Source organism: Larus michahellis, chromosome 2, assembly GCF_964199755.1.
Source record: "Larus michahellis chromosome 2, bLarMic1.1, whole genome shotgun sequence".
Taxonomy (NCBI): domain Eukaryota; kingdom Metazoa; phylum Chordata; class Aves; order Charadriiformes; family Laridae; genus Larus; species Larus michahellis.
This window is the reverse complement of record NC_133897.1, coordinates 143578034-143595865: the sequence shown is the minus strand read 5'-3', so window position 1 is coordinate 143595865 and position 17832 is coordinate 143578034. Positions and strand designations below refer to the sequence as shown.

Below are 17832 nucleotides of genomic sequence, written 5' to 3'. Positions count from 1 at the left end.
GTTTTACCCCAGCCAAAAGAAAAAAGAAGCACTATCTTCTCCCCAGATTTTTAGCTGTTTCTCCAGAGTATTGAGTTATAACAGCTTCTACAAGGAGTAATAGTTTATTGTGACTGTATTAATCTGTGATTTTTGTTCTCATAACCAGTGATTTTTCTTTCACTGAAACTTTTTATGGACATTGTGCATGTGTGTCAATAAGTATGCTTAAACTGGGACAGCTAACGTGGAGGATGTCATATGGACTGATGAAGGCCTGACAAAGTTATCAGCTATGTAAAGTAAGATCTACTAATGAAGATCCCTATAGTAATGCACATTCAGCAATTTAGAGGCTAGTTTGATTGGAGTTTCCGATGACAGCTATGCATGTAAAGTGACTTTGACACAGATGTTTACAAATATTAAATTATATTTGATCATTTGCATTTTTGTTTAAAAATAATTTTGGACGTAAAACAATGATGTGTTTTCCAAAGAAAATATTCCTGCTTGAAATATCAGTCTTTAGGTGAATTTGCTAATGATGCTGATATGTGCAAGACAAATTATATATTACATATTTTGTGTTTAAAAGAAGTGTATGAAGCACTCAATTGTAACCAGGTGCCTCTGAAACATAATCCCAGCTGTCATTGATTCCTATGGTTTTAGGGCAAGTCGGCTTGACTCTTGCTGGTTGTGCTCCTCATAAAAGTCTCATAGAAGTGCTGTAGAGAAGAGTTACTACATATTTTTCCATCTTTGAGGCACACTAATATGCATTTACATGTTGCTTTAGTATTAGGTTTATCATTAGACTGAAATTGCTTTGCAAATGAAGGACGATGCTATCTCTGTCTCATATTTCTTTAAATATTCCTGGGATACCTTAGGAATCTTTAACATACAGATCTTTCATGTGGAATAAGACTTTTAACTACTATGTAAACATCTGTTCTCTAAATGTTATGAATTAATTTCATTAAGGAACTTTTTGATTACTTCCTTTATTCAGAAGATGGAGATGACGCTGGCTCTGCGGAGCAGATTGATGGCACATGTGCAGAGTGGCTGCAGAGGCTGCTGCCATTGAGTTTCGGCTGCGATTCATTCCGAGCCCAAATCTCCTTTTACCTCAGTCCAGATTTCTGGCTCTGCCTATCTCTTTTTAATTCCATAGCACCATAGAGCACAACTTGAATCAAAGTTGTCTTCTTTAAATTGTAATTTTTGCATTTCAACAATGCTTTTTATTTAGCAGGTTCAGAGGGGCTGAGGGAAAACTCCCCATCATTCCATACACATTTACAACATGGAAGTTCAGGTACGGAGGTGTTGGGTAACCTGACAGGTCCCATGGTTTCAAAATCACCCCAACCTAACAGTAGCTGCCACAAAAAAAGGGGTGGCCTCCCAGTCTCCTTTTTCTGAACTCCATATATCCCTTTCCTGTATTGACTGTAGTTGTTGATGGGATTCATTGGGCTGGCTTGCCTGGAGCTGGTGGATGAGAAGCAGAAGGGGAGAGGGAAGGAAAGGTGAGTTCGTGGGCTTTGGCAGCAGCCTGCCGTCGCATGGGGTTAAGCCATCCATTAAACCACACCTCAGGCTGAGGTGTCTAGTGCCCTGCTCGCTGGAGCATGCCCCGCTCCTTAAGGTAACACCTATTTACAGTGCTGCGAGCTACAGTGTATAGGCTACTGGAAATGCGCGTTCGAGTTATCTTTTGTAGTCTTTCATAATGCAGCTGCTTTTTTGGTGCATTGGGAGTAACCTAACACACTTAATCAATGCATTTTCTCTAAATCCTACTCATCAGAAACTGGTTAAACTAGTTTGCCATTGAAATGCTCCCCGTCCCCCCTCCTGGATCCTGTCCCGCTCTCTGTAAATCATCACCTTCCTGAGGCTGCTGAAACTTTTCCTCATATCAACTAGGCTATGGTTTATATCTTGAAACTTAAGCTTGTGCTTTCTCAACCAGAGAGAAAGCTTTTTTATTTGCGGAAGCTTTTCAAAGCCTTATTAGCCACATCTTTAAAGTTCCTGAGCCCTTCATTCTGGGAGAAGAGACATGTCACTTGCTAGAGTTTCTTCATGGTTAAAGAAACCAGGCTGGGCAGTTTACTATTTGGGAGAGAAATGAACGTGCATGATTTCCTGATCTTTCTCTAACTATGGTGTACACATAGTTCCTGTTACTTATTATTTTTAGTCTAAACTGATTAACAGCAGAGCTCAGAATTTACAATTGCAGTTTATCTTCCAGGGTCTCAGCAAACCCAGCTCTATTTAAGATACTGTCTACGGTCAGTGAGCAGCAAGGGTTTTACTGTTGAAACTGTTGCTCTCTGTACCTCTGTATCAAACACTGAACTTAGTCCCTATGTGAGCCATACCCGTCTCATTTCAATTCCTGAAAAGTTCCTGACACTGTATTTACTGAATTTGGATATTCTGCTATTGCACTGGAGGAAATCTTTGAAGTTAAATAGGTGCGATGCTGAATAGAAACAAAAACGACAAGATAAAAAGAAGGTTGAATGCAAGTACCTGATCAGCACTGCTGGTGAACAGGTTTAAGTTATCTATTCAAGGAAATTCTATGGAGGATAATTGTGAGAGGCTTTTACGTAAAAATGTTTAATTTTTTTAAAAAGAAAAATACTTTAACACTTTATCTGAAACTGCTGTAGTTAGAGGTAAAAGAGAATATTTTATGTAGCATAGAAACAAATTGTTATTGGATATTTTGACAAACAGAAATTATGATAATTCAGAAGACATATTGAGGAAAGAAATCTGAGCATTGCACAGGCTGTTATTTTTCAGTTTTCCCATAGGAACTTGGTAGTATTATATGGAATATTGGTGCCCAGTTTGCTTCTCATTCGGGACGGGTTGATTTAGAAATCCTTTTGGGCAAAAGTCACTGTTACAAAATGCTAGCAGTTTCCAGCCCTGTTCCTAAATTATTGCATTTCTTATTATTTTAAATGAAGTAGGGATGAGAGTTTGAAGAATTGTTATTGACCTGAAAGTTAATCTACTGGCGAATCAGACAATACCATGCAGGATTCCCTGAGTAAAAGAGCAATGACCATAAAACAGATCTCAGGGGTCACCAAATTCACGTGGGAGGTCAGTGGAGGAGACAAGGAGGTGGTCATTTGTTTATGATGGTCATCCTTCAAGAAAGAAGAAGAAGAAAGTTCTGCAATGAAATCTCCAGGTCTTGCAGTAACAGTTGCTTAAAAACTTAATATACGGAAAGAAGTTGCAGATTAAACTAAGAGAATCAGTTTGAAAAGCAAAGAGAAAACAATCTTGTATTTATCTTGTTGAATTAGTTTACAGAAACAATATAGAAGTAAATGACTCTATTGTATTTTTAGCAATGTGTGGTTTTTCTCTCTTTCCCTCCCTCTCTCCTAAGCTCCTTCAAATCTTATCATTTGTGATTACTGAAGATCCAATAGAGCTCTTGTACCTTTTTGCAAAACCGCAAGGATTTATTCTGGCTCTCTGGCTCATTTCCCAGGTTTCATCTACAAAGAGTCCCCTACTTCTCAAAAAGAGATGCTCTGTTCTGTTTTCTCATCCTTCTGTGACGTGCCAGTGCTCAGTAGCTGCTCTGTTACCCCTTGGAGATGGGGGCATCTGTCACATGAAACACTGCAGATGTTGGCTAGTGCCCTGAAGAAACATCCACCTATGGAAAAGCCTATCTACGTTAGGCACTGTGTTAGCATAGAGTTCTAGACAGACAATAAAACGTTTAGAGAGCTTTGGGAAGAAAATTCTATTCGATAAATATAGCATTTTTCGTTTTGATAATACCTTTTTAGTAAATGCTAGTCTGAAAAATTGCTCCCGATTTAGGCATGTAACTTATGAGTGTTTCACAGTTTTAAGCATATGTGGACTTGATGTAGAAATGATAAAGTTGCCTCTTTATTGGACCATTATTGTGAGCAGGAGTTTACTCTTGCAGCTTCTCCTTTAAATACCAGCACACTTGGAAATTTTGGAAAGGTTAGTCTGTGGCATAAGCACTTTTTTTAACACATTTGTATAGTGTTAGGTCCCAGATGGAATCAAAGGAGCAAACCGATTTAAGCCTTTAACCAGCATGCAAGGGTATTTTAATGAAAATTAGTCTGATTCTCCCTTTGAAGCTGTGCATGTGCTGAAAAGGAATGCTATAGATATTCCTTGAGGTAATGCTGGGGACTTATCTACCATTACTTATGTCAGATTGCTAACTCTTGAAAGCATGCGTTTATTCTTAATCGATATTATAATCAACTGCTGTCTGTTCTATTATGATTTCTGAACCTTATTGACCTAAATATTTCCTATTAATATTTACATCTGTGACACTTATAATTAGGTAAGTGCTGACAAATCTAAATTGATCTAAGCCTGGTAACAACATTTGAATTGCTGCAAATTCAAGAGATGGTTTGTTTCAAGATTTGCACAATTACTTATATTTAAAGGATATTGTTGAAGAAATCTTTTGCATTATTACAGTTATAGTTGTTTTGCCATTTAGTACTAATGTCTTCAGCCTCAGATCTGGTTACTGGTCTCCTTTGCTCCCTTTCCTGAGTTTTGTGTTCCTGTCCTTGCTTCCAGAACATTGCTCAGCACTGTCTCACCAGGACTCTGCTTTCATTTTCTCATATGCTTGTTTCCCTTTTGGTTTTTTTCCAGCTTTTCCTTTTACTTTTTTTCCACTCTCATAGTCTTGTATGTCAAATCAGGAGCTCACTTACTAACATAGCAAGTAGCGTGTTTTTCCTGAAAGTGCATACTTTCCAAAAACAATTTAATGGTTCCTATTTCAGGATGAGTCCTTATGTGCTGTTCTCTCTTGGTCAAACTTACCATAAGCGGCCCAGGACAGGAAATACACCACTTTGTTTATGTAAGATGAATGCATAGATTGTCCTTGATTTGTTTGAAATGCAAATGACTGTACGATTCATCAAGAGAAACTGAGATGCTCTTTGTTATTTTATTTCCCTTTTAGATGCAGTGTATTTGCCAACATCAGGGACAGCAAAGGAAGCAGCAGCTCAGGAAGAACCTGACTGCCTTGCGAAATATTTCAGTGTTGTGTGGTGTAAGGCATCAAAGAAAAAGCACAAGAAGTGGGAAGGCGATGCTGTTCTTATTACAAAAGGAAAGTCAGTAATATTAAAAGATATGGAAGGCAAAGACATTGGAAGAGGTACTGTAGATTTGCATACTTGTGTAAGTGAACAACTGGCTTAAAATTATTGTGCTCTGAATAACAGAGACACAGCTCTTTAGATAATTTGTAGTTCTCCATACCAATGTCAACCGCAGGATGAAAAAACAGTAGGTTTTGGGGGTGAGAAGGAGACGGAAGGGAAACTTTATATTTCTTACATATAAGGCAGATGCATGGGGGAGGCTGGGGCAGGCTGAATAACATTATTCACGGAAACAGCAAATGCTAGTCCAAGGAGAGGATCTGGAAATGAACGGCTGTACAAATTCAGCAGAGATGCCAAATGAGGGATGAGTAGTTGATTTTGGTTGCTCACATAATGCATTGGAGAAGGTGTTAGGGTTAGGGGAAGATACACAGTTAAGTTTCTTGTCGATATTGCAGTCAGTAGTATGGCAACCGGGAATGTCAGAGGTTGGATCTGTACTTTTCAGCTAGTCAAACAGCTAAAAATATTATCTTTATTGGAAAGACAAGCAAACAGCAACATTTTCCAGCCCAGCCAAAGTCAACTGTGTGGCAATTTTTAGTCTTGTAGTTTTAGCAGCAGCTGCTACTGTAAGACACAGTTTGGGTTGATATCAGAGTTAAAAATAAGACTTGCAAACTATAGGCTGCAGTCAATTCAAAGCAGTAATTTTTTACTGAAAGCAATGCAAGAATTAACTTCGCTAACTGAGCCAAAGATATTTTGTAAGGGAGTAGGATTGGACAGTGTTTCTACAAAACATAATTTGATTAATTTTAGGGCTGAGATGGCTTCTCTGCTCCTTTGTTACAATCGTGACATTGTGAGCCTTGTTTAGGACCAGGCAGCTTTGATTTGCAAATCAGTCTGTGACTTAGCAGTTAATTAGAATTTATTTATAGCAAAGCAATATATGTACAGACTTCCTTGTTTTTGAAAAAGGCAGAGAGAAAGAGAGTAATGCCTGGAATGCATCAGGCACCACCCTGTTGTTCTTGTGTTTTTATTTTTTTTTCAAGTCCTGTCTTCTTGAATTAGCAGAAAACACAATAGAAAAATGAATATTCTGATTTTTGCTGGTAAAAGTCTTTTTGCTGTGTTGGATGGTGTCAGGGAGCACAATGATACCAATATCATTGGTGCTAACTTGCCCTACAGAGTTGCTTTCAATGCTTGTTGTTTCAAAGAAAATCCTAAATTGACCAATTTAAGCAGTGTAAGTTCTGCAATTATTCTCCAAGCCCACTGAGTGAGAAGGAAAGGTCCAGTAGTGGTGCTTATCTCCAAAATTGCATTTAATACTAGGGAGTTTACAGTGAGTGTGAATAAGCTTCCAGGATTATTATTTTTAAATGGCAAGAAAAGGGCAAAAAAGGATTTTTCTTACTTAGGCATACCGGGGCTGGATCTAAGAAGGGGCATGGGAACCTAAAAGGAGCACAGGCTGTAGCTTGTTTTTGAGGCAGCAGGACATCTTGCTTTTCTCCCCTGCAAATGTCCCGATTCCTTAATAATGTGGTACAAAGAATTTAGGAAGTGCTGTCTTGTAATTTGCTGTATGTTATAGAAACAGTTATTTCTGGCAGTTGCATAAACGTTTGAGCTTCGTAGGTTGGCTTTTTGCCTTTCCTAAGTTCCCATCTACCCTTAAAGCCCATCCTGTCTTAGAATTAGACTCTTCAGACTGGAATCCAAAAGATCCTCCACAGGGATACACCTGTATTCAGTATGTTCAGCTTGAAGCTCTGTAGAGGTAATAAGAGAAAACAAAAATGCAGAGCGAAGAAGAGGTCATAAAGGCCCTCTCCTGGCACCTGGTTTAGATGCACGAGAATTCTCTTGTGTCCATCTTCAGCTCTTTCCTGAAAGCAAGTGTTGTCCCTTCAAGGACCAAACAAGGTTTACTGTGTGCTTTTTGCATGCATTTAGAGGAGGGGAAGAAAATATCTCCCTTTCCCTTTTGGCCAGACTATTTTTCAGCACTTGCTTGGACTGTGAAACACCTCAGTAAATTTATTCTCTTAAAGGAATTCAAATCCAGATCTTCACCTTCCAAGCCTTTGGGAAGGCACATTCCTAGAAGTGGGAGACCTGAGCTTTGCAAACAGCTCCTAGCAGTATTTGTATGTAGTGTTTGTTGGATAAAATATATTTAAAACCTTGGGGAGTTTTGCCTCTTTCACGGGTGAGTGCTTTAGCTACTGGTCTACACAGTCGTGCTTTTTATTTTTTTGGCCTAACTAAGGTTCCAAACCTGCTTATTCAAAGTAGCACAAATTCAACAACTGGGGTAAAGAATTCTAAAGAGTTCTGCTTCTAATTTTGAGGTAGAGATGTGGCTTTGACCTCCCTGAGTTAAGAAGAGAAAATATACATCTCCTGTTTCTTATGTGAGAGTTTAAACCAATAGAATGCTATTTAAAAGAAGGAAGCACCACTCTTTCCTACATCTTTATCTTAAAAGAAAGTTGCAGCTGCAGCTGTATTTTGTAATGAGATTAATAGTATGTGGTAGCTGCTCTGAGAATGCCCACCCTGACAGAGTCCCTAAGGGCGCATAGAAAAATGCTTTGGCTCCCTAATAGGTTTTTGAATGAGCAAACTACTAAGTTGATTGGTAAATCCTGGCAAAAATCACACACCAATGTTTCAGACCATATGTAGAAGTAAAGATTTCAGATGCATATGAGTCCTTAATTGTAAAAAGCTAATTTAGAATGATTTTAAAAGTAGAATATTCTGTCTAGATCAACAGCAGGAGAGGCTAGTGGTGTTCATGTCAGGGCATGAAAGCACGGAAAAAGGACCTAGAATGATCATTAGTTTTGAGCAAGTTTAAAACTAAGGCAAGCTGCTAGATTTTATGATATGGGACTGGTTTTTTTGTAAATTCCCTTTAATGGATATTTGATATTCAGTAGAACTGATTGTGGATGATGATAGAATATTTGCTTACATATTCTGGTATCTAATTCTGATTATTAGCATTGAAATGTCAAGCTCTGTTAAGGAGCTTTATGAGTTCATATGTGTAACAATTCAGATGCTTAAGAATCAAATACCTGTTGACAGTTTTGTTTTTCCTTCCTGTAGATGAGTACTGATGTTAAGGAAGAAGTATTTGCTGTGTTGTCCTAATTGCTGATTTTTTTATGTTCTTTTAGGTACTGGATATAAATCTAAAGAGCTAGACAGTCTTGATGAAGGCCAAACACTGATGGTTGGAGGAAAAGAAATTGAAGTGATGGATGTAATTTCAGCAGATGACTTCAACAGTGGCAGGTGTTTTCAGGCTGGAATAGGGACTTATGACACAGTCACAACTGCTTTATCTCAAACTAATATGAAACCATTCTGTAAACCATTTAAAAGTGTCTGTCAATCCAATACTAAAGAGAATGTGCTCAAAGATTCTCAAAGCTGCAGACCTCGCCACGATCCAAATGCTTCAAGTAAGATTCAGATTTTTAAGTTTCTTTAAGCATCCTCTGGCTCTCAAAAAAACCTAAAGTATTTCTGACATACAGTACTAATGTTTCTATCAATATCATGTTAAGATTTTATCATGTGTGTTTCTAAGGAGTGAAATTCTCTGCACTGCGTAAAGTTTCTTATAGTTGTTACAGATGGCTGTAGAAACAAATTAGAATAGTTTCTGAGAGTTTTGACAAGAGAAATTAGTATATTGTTCACAGAAGCAGTCTGACACATGCTGAAAGTTCTAGATGAGTTCCAGCTTCCCACTGGGGTCAGCAAAGCACTGACATTGTATGGCAGCACAGTAATTCCCATGGAGGATCAGTAATAGAGAATCTACAAGAAGGGCTGGAAGGAGGATCCAGGGAACTACAGGCCTGTCAGGCTGACCTTGGTGCTAGCGAAAGTTGTGAAGCAGATCATGTTGAGTGCCATCAGGCGGCACATACAGGACAAGTAGGCAATCAGGCCCAGTCAGCATGGGTTCATGAAAGGCAAGTTCTGCTTGACTAAACTGATCTCCTTCTATGACAAGATAACTCGCTTAGTGGATGAGGGAAAGGCTGTGGATGTTGTTTACCTGGACTTTAGTAAAGCCTTTGACACCATTTCCCACAGCATTCTCCTGGAGAAACTGTGTAGAGAGGTGGGGGTTAGTCTCTTCTCACGGGTAAAAAGGAAAAGGACAAGAGAAAATGGCCTCAAGTTGTACCAGGGGAGGTTTAGGATGGATATTAGGAAAAATGTCTTCACTGAAAAGATTATCAAGCATTGGAACAGGCTGCCCAGGGAAGTGGTGGAGTCACCATCCCTGGAGGGATTTAAAAGATGCGTAGATGTGGTGCTGAGGGACATGGTTTAGTGGTGGACTTGGCAGTGTTAGGTTAATGGTTGGACTTGATGATCTTAAAGGCGTTTTCCAACCTAAATGATTTTATGATTCTATGAGGGATCCTGTAAATATTTGATAGCTGCAGGAAGTGGCGTTGCTTATCTAAACAAGAAGTACTCTTTTGTCTGTGAATAACAAACCATTTAGGAACTATATTCTGCTGATGGTTTTATCTTTCAGGTGAAAGATAAAAATGAGTTTAAAGAAATGTTACTAAGCAGAGCAATGCATATTTAAAAAGAATACATATTTGTTCTACACTCTTACTGTAGTTATACCTCCATCCTACTTATTACCTCATATCCTGCTAGTATGGGACTTTGCAAAGTTACTACCTGGCTGCTATGTAAATAAACAATGAAATCTTAATCAAGTGGTAATTAGTGCTGTCATTGGCCTTTTTGTAGAGCGACCTTATTAACACCAGCTTCTGGTCTGAATTCAACCTGATTATGTTGTATCTAAGAATGTTCCTTCCTGTGGTTGCAAGATGATACTGCATTAGCCTTCTAACCTGAAATCTGGCAAAGAGCTGATATATTCAACACTCAAATGAACTTTTTTGCTATTTCTGCACTAGTTTATTAAAAAGCTACATTTTATTCTAGTTGTCTCCTGTGTCTTCTCGTCTGGTGAATTTGAGTATTTCCTATGATGTTTCCCTAAGCTGCGTGATATGGAGAGCCTTCAACACGTGAATAGGTTGGACTCTCAGTCATTAAGTGTTGCTTACACAAAAGAATCACATCGTTTATTGAACGCCTTGTTGCATAACCACTTTCAGAAGTAACGGAGATACTTTACAAGATCAGCACCTTTGTATTGGAGTATTCAGAGGTTTTTGTGTTGAGGTCTATGACTATAGTCGTTTAAAATGCAGCTTCTTCAAAACGGAAAGCCATTTATCCCTGTGCTCAGCAGAACAGAGCACAGCGACCACGATGTAAAGCCGCATCTTCCACCTGTGATTTCTAAGCTTTTAGTCCATTCCTACTGCAAGTCTTGTTTCTTCCCCATCCCTGAGGCTGCAAAATTTTGTCAGAAAAGTTGTCTTTTTATCACCGCTGGCTCTTCTATATATATATATATATATATATACACACACATGTAATTTGATGTAATCCATCAGAACTCAGCCCTTTGTCAGGAGGAAACAAAATCTCCCTGAATGATGTGAGCCTTCAACCAACCTATTCTCATGAATAAATTATCAACACAGATCTACTCTAGTGACATAAAAATACCAGCAGCTATAAATTAGTTCCTCATTCTGTCCACTGACAATACAACTTTTCAGATGTGTAGCATCAATATAAGCAAGGCGGTATGGATATTGTCCAGAAAAATTATGATGTTAGAGTTTGTAAACAAATTATGGCAAGCAAAACTGTTATTCAGATGTAGCCCAATACTTCATGCTCTCTTTGCTTCTGTATGTCTTCAAGCCTGTCAACTTCTTTTATTCATGCACCGTGGCAGCCTTTGTCAGCTCACTCTCAGTCCTTCCCTACTTTTTTTTTTTAACAAATCGTTGTCTTTTTGTCTCTGTATCTCTGGCAGAGGAGTCTTTCGGGGCAGCTACAAGAATATCCGTTGAAATGTAGTGTCTAGACTTTATGTAGGTCGTTGTTCATGTTCTTTTTCTTATACTTCCCTTTCAGAAGCCTTTCAGAACTTCTTCTGATTTAACTCTATGCATTCAAAGTCATCATGCAACATTTATTAGGCAGTTTCACCTCATGAAAAAAATATCTCAGATTTCTCAGTTTGTCACCTTCACCTTTGAGAAAAGCGCAAACTATTTGGGAGACCTCTGTAGAAGGATTTTTATTTAAAAGGCTATCTAGATGCTCTGTTGGTAAATGCATTTTCTGTCTGAGAATGGTCAGTATATTAAACAGTGTTTTTAGCAGTCATTAGATCATTGACTTTATTGCGTAGTTGAGTTAGAGAGATAATACCCTTTGCTAACAGACTAAAAATAATGTGCAATACTTGCATGTGTTCTGAACTTCAAGATTCTCTAGTTATGCCAAGACCAAATGCAAGTCATCAGTGGACATTCAATAAGGCTGGTTTACCTATGGTGGATGTAGTTGTGGATCCTTACATTGCAAATAACCTCCGACCACATCAGAAAGAAGGAATTACATTTCTATATGAATGTGTAATGGGAATGAGGTAAGATGGTAATTATCCTTTTGGCTTTCAATACCTGTAATATTTTCATGCCTGTGATCGAAATTAGACAATTCAAATGGGAACATTTGAGCAATCATTTGATTAATTCAAATTAATAATTTTCCCCCAGTAAAGGTTGCAAAGTTTTTTTCTGACGCGTATGTAGCATCATGTTTGCTGTGACTTTGCCAGATGTGATGAGAAGCGAGTGCGCCAAAAGGCATGTCGGTTCTACTGCAAATACCAAGTCTGGTAAACATGGATACAATGTAACCTGTGCTAAAGCACACTGCTTCTTGGGTTTTGTATAATTATTCATATAATTGATAATTCAGGCATTTAGAATAAAGAAGCTGTTGTACTGACCTGTTGAAAAAAATACAGTACTATTTTCAAAAGTGTTTTCTCAAGTCATTGATTCCTTAAGATATACACAAGTTTTAAAAATATTAGATAATAATTTTAATTCTAAAAGAAGATTTAAACTATTTGTTTTTGGAGGACTAATGTATTAATCTAGAAAATGAGGAATTTCATTCTAAGGTCGTCGGGTGTAACTGAATGAAAACTACAGTAGAGCATAATAAGTACAAATAGGTTCTTTATACTTCAGAAAACAACCACAAAGAGCAATTCCCTATACCAGTTGTAAATAATTATAGTTATGTCTTTTAAAATGTTACCACTGCCTAATTATATTTTACAGAGTTAGCGGCAGATTTGGAGCTATTCTTGCTGATGAAATGGGCTTAGGAAAAACATTGCAATGCATCGCCCTTGTCTGGACTCTCCTGCGTCAAGGGGTCTATGGATGCAAACCTGTACTAAAACGAGTGCTAATTGTCACCCCTGGGAGTCTGGTAAAAAACTGGAAAAAAGAATTTCAGAAATGGTTGGGAAGTGAAAGGATCAAAGTCTTTACAGTTGATCAGGTAAGATTTACTTCCAAAAGGGGATTAGGTCATATTTGGCTCAGAATACAGGACTTGTGATTTTTTTTCCTCTTTTTCTTATTTTAACCAGAGACCAAAACTAGTAATTCTGTGCTAGTATTTATTTGTAGTACTTTGTTTCTCTTCAGGTAATTGTCCATATGGGCATTTAGCTGTCAGTAACCAGGTCATAACTCAAGCTCACCTGCCTGCGTGGCATATGTCTGTCTTATCTTTCCTCAGGCGTCACCTTGATGATATAAAAAGTGACACACTCCTCCTTGTGCCTCTTTGATTTAAGAAGCTTTCTGTTGTCTATCAAAGTGCACGCCTTCCCTGCTTTATGTACCAGAGCATCTGCCTTGACTGACTTGTACTCCGTTTCTGTGGTAGTTGCTTTTGTTCTGTACTGAAAACTTTTTCCGCTTTGTTTCGGCTGTCTGTTTCAGGTTACTTCAGAAGCTTATTTCCTTTACTGTCACTGTCAAGAATCGGTTTTCTGTAGGCATGATCTCACGAGTTACCAAGTCGTGAGGTAGTCTCACGAGTTACCAAGCCTAGAGGCTCAGTGTTACATAATGTGAATATCTCTCATACCTAGAAGAATGCAGACAAGTACAAATCTTAATAAAGAAGCAGGATGATGCTGATCCCTCCCTGTCCCTTCTATGGTGGAGCTGTTCCTGCTGGTAATGGCACTCCCAAGTTCCTGTAGTGCCTGGATGAATCCGGTGTGTCGATGAAGTATTTAATCTTTTAATCTCCTTGGTATACCTTTAGTTTGAAACACAGAACTCTCTCCATCCTTTATTGCAAAGACTAAAAGTTCTCGACAGACTCTGCTTCAGCGATCAGGCAGGAAAGCACCTGGCCAAGTAAAAGACAACTGAGTTCAAGGAGTGAGGCTGTAGCATCACTGACTGAGGGCTTTCTCTGAAGGAGAGCCACGTCTTGCTCCATTTATCCAGTCAGGCTTTCTTGCCATGTAAATTTTCCTGTTAAGCATGACTCAATATCTCAGTCAGAGGACTGGGTCTGCTCAAGACTGGCATTCATGAAGCTGTGAACAGGAGACTTATTCACGCTTTCATTAACACTTCTGAAGCTTTCAGGTTCAAGCTCTGCTTTTTATAATTAACCGTCCAATATTTCTTTTTGTAAGACTTCTGTAGACTTCTTTTGTAAGTCTCCATGTCCATATGGAGTGGGCATTCATAGCAGAAAGGAATCACAGAATCACAGAATGGTAGGTTTGGAAGGGATCTCTGGATATCATCTAGTCCAACGCCCCTGACAGAGCAGGGACACCTAGAGCAGATTGCACAGGAACACGTCCAGGTGGGTTTTGAATGTCTCCAGAGACGGAGACTCCACCACCTCTCTGGGCAGCCTGTTCCAGGGCTCAGCCACCCTCAAAGTAAAGAAGTTCCTCCTCACGTTTAGGTGGAACTTCCTATGATCAAGTTTGTGCCCGTTACCTCTTGTCCTGTTGCTGAGCCCCATCCTCCTGACACCCACCCTTTAATTATTTATAAGCATTGATAAGATCCCCCCTCATTTGTCTTTTTTCCAGGCTAAAGAGACCCAAATCCCTCAGCCTTTCTTCATGAAAGGGGTGTTCCAGTCCCCTAATCGTCTTGGTAGCCCTTTGCTGCACCCTCTCCAGCAGTTCCCTGTCCCTCTTGAACCGGGGAGCCCAGAACTGGACACAGTACTCCAGGTTCGGCCTCACCAGGGCAGAGTAGAGGGGGAGGATGACCTCCCTCGACCTGCTGGCCACACTCTTCTTGATGCACCCCAGGATGCCATTGGCCTTCTTGGCCACAAGGGCACATTGCTGGATCACGGTCATCCTGTTGTCCATCAGGACTCCCAGGTCTCTTTCCACCAAGCTGCTCTCCAGCAGGTCAGCCCCCAACCTGGTGCAGCACCCTACACTTGCCCTTGTTGAATTTCATAAGGATCCTCTTTGCCCAATTCTCCAACCTGTCCAGGTCTCTCTGTAGGGCAGCACAGCCTTCCGGTGTGTCAGCCACCCCCCCCAGCTTTGTGTCATCGGCAAACTTGATGAGGGTGCACTCCATCCCCTCATCCAGGGCATTGATGAATATATTGAAGAGTTCTGGACCCAGTACTGACCCCTGGGGAACACCACTCGTCACTGACCTCCAACTAGACTCTGTGCCCCTAATCACAACCCTCTGAGCTCTGTCTTTCAAGCAGTTTTCTATCCACCCCACTGTCCATTCATCTAACCCACACTTCCTAATCTTCCCTATGAGGATGTTGTGGGAGACCATGCCGAATGCCTTGCTGAAGTCAAGGTAGACCACATCCACCGCCCTCCCCTCATCTATCCATCTATCCAAGAGAAGCTGTTTAGCAAACTGTGGTTTTGATACGTACATTCAGCAATTTACTGTACCCTTGCTTTTTCTTGCTCCTATATATTTGAATTGTGCCAGTGGGAGGAAGTGGAGCACTTGTAGCATCTGCATCTGCACGTGCTTGCAACAAAGATAAAGATATTTATTTTCCAAAGTTTTTTTTTAATCTAATGGTTCCATACAAGTAGATTGAAGAAACAAATAGTACTTCATTCTAAAGATGATCCAATTCTTTCATCAACCAGATTTGCTTTTAGTTTCTTGCATGATCCTTATTGTCTCTATGTAAGAGTGAATATTTCAGATGAAATGGAAGATTTCAAACTGTTTTTAAACTCTTGTAGAGTGTACAAGATTTTGTAACAACAATTATTTCTTTGAATTCCACTCATTATTGTCAAACCCTTGAAGTTACTGAACCTACCCATCTTCCACTGAGGACAATCCACATATAATAAGTGCTCTTTGCATCATTTGCTTTTCTTAGTAACTTGTTTCAAGATGTGGAAATGAAGCAAACTGACTTTTCAGGAACTGTAATGTAATATAGGTTAGGATAAGAAATATGGAAGTTTCTAAAAGAAGTGGATACAAGGCAAAATATAGTATGGCAACGTTTTTACCTGAAAAGGTAGTTAGAAATAATTGAAGGTTTTCTTGCAGTTTTATGAATAATGTTGGGAGGAGAAAAGCTGTATTTGCTGGCAGTTACTATGACCCAAAATGACAGAAGCTTTCATTTTCTTTTAACTTAAATAACTTTAATATTCTTACTGATCTCGTTGGAGCCATTTGGATTGAGGACACCCAGCAGCTTTTAAGATTGTGTTCCCAAATAGGAAGGAATACATTGTCATGCAAAAGGAAGACACAATATGACTTGCCTGGGGTATAATGAGGTATTTCAAAATAATTTACTGTCTGTCTTCTCCGGAAAAACAGCAATTACCATACTGTTATTTCTCTGGTATAACTTAAAAGGAAGAGCTTGTCTCAAAGGTTTTTTCTATTCTTGCCTGTAAGGAATACATTCAAAGAACTGGCAGACTCTTTAAAATGCGTTAGGCATGTTTTCGTCACTTTCGCACTGAAACACTGCGAAAACTGATCCTAACCCTTCAGTAACAGACTCTTCAAAAAACCAGGACATTATCTGCTTTTGAAATGTGATTTCAGTTTACTTCTGTTAAAATGCAGATGTCATGTAGAGGACATTGCTTTTAAAATGAAGGCGTCCCCACAAAGGTTGCATTTAGGTCTCGTTAATCTACGTTATCAGCATTTGAGATGTGTTTGAGAGAATAACTCCTTTATCCGTTTGCGGAGTATCACTTCTACTGGGGTTGTTTCGGTTTGGTTTTTAAGTCAGAATATCTGGAGAATGAAGTAATTCAACGTTTACATTGCTTCATGATTCAGCATTTTTTAATTTACGCTTAACTGGCTACAGTGGATTTTGGACTAGTGCAAAGAAGGGTCTGTGTCTGTTCAAAGAGTAAGTCTGGGACATTATGGAGCTCTAATACTGATTGACAATTGCTCCATATGTGGCTCCGGGCAACTCACTTAAACCTGTCAAGTCACTTCGGGTAATTGTGAAAATGGAGGCTATAATACATACATATCTTGCAGCCAGTTAAGAGGATAAATTAATTACTTGAAATTAGCTTGTAAATTTATTTAATTTTCAGTCCATCATCCACTGCTGTTATTATATACAGCAGTGAATATATCAAATTTGGCTGCAGGGGGCTTATAATATGCCAGGACTCTCCTGCTTTTTTTAAAGGGGTTCAAACAGTGCAGAAAAATTGATGATTTACCAGGGGAGGATGCTGGAGGCAGTTCCCCAGTGCTCCCACCACTTTCCCCGTAGTCTCAGCTCACACCCAGGAAGCGTAGGAAAACAAAATGATTCCTGTACCCTGGGCATCTTCTGATGCTTGGCCATCCCAAGAGGAAGTCAGAGGGGCATTGTCTCTGTCTTCAGGGCTGCAATTTGGAGCCTGAATACGGGGTAAGGACGACATTGGGTGTTGCCTTCAGGGCTCCTTTGTGTCTCTGTTCCTGTGTTGGGAAATCTTATGCTCCAATTTTGAAACTGTCAGTAAAAATACTGGCCAGAAAACGGGCGGTTAAGTACAGTCCAGGAAACAACAGGAATGCTCGGGTCCAGTCCAAACACCTGGGGAGACTGGTGCATGCCCTTGTCACCTGCTCCTCACTACTCCTTGCTTCCTCCGATGCGCGCCGGACCTCTTTGTGAGCAGCACGTGGAGACTGATCTACCACAAGGTACTTTGTGAGATTAATGTGCCAGATTCAGCCCATAGATTCCTCTGAATCACCTGCTAGGAGGCTCTAAATGTTGTGATAATTAAGTGGTGCTGCTTTTACAGTGTATTACACCATCTGGCTCGAGACTTAGTTGTCTGTGTTTCGTTACTGATCTTGTTTGTAAATAAAAATACCTTCTGAGTCTCTAGCTTGATTTGATTTCACAATTAAAGAGGTTCTTCAGCTTGTCAGCTGGGCCCGTAACCTGCTTAGTTAGTGAGCACTGTTAGGAAACAGGAAGGAACGTGCAGGGAATTAGTGTCTGGAGCAAAGCAGAAAGGTGAGGGATGTGCCGTGGTAGATTTTTCCATTTTTATACAGAATTACAAGATAGGTAAGCAATCCTGTACATTCACAAGTCTGTACAAAAAGGTACCTATTTCTAGGAACTTTTTTGGAAGAAGCTCCCTGTC

The 17832-nt window shown here is 39.5% G+C and overlaps 1 protein-coding gene across 1 annotated transcript in view; it reads left to right on the top strand.

The window, feature by feature from the left end:
- Window positions 1-17832, top strand: part of RAD54B (RAD54 homolog B) — a 67969-nt gene that overhangs the window by 36041 nt on the left and 14096 nt on the right. Inside the window, exons 4-7 of the mRNA XM_074577436.1 lie at window positions 5021-5221; window positions 8378-8665; window positions 11601-11763; window positions 12470-12695. Of these exons, the coding sequence (XP_074433537.1) occupies window positions 5021-5221; window positions 8378-8665; window positions 11601-11763; window positions 12470-12695 (878 nt within the window). The remainder of the gene's footprint in view (window positions 1-5020; window positions 5222-8377; window positions 8666-11600; window positions 11764-12469; window positions 12696-17832) is intronic.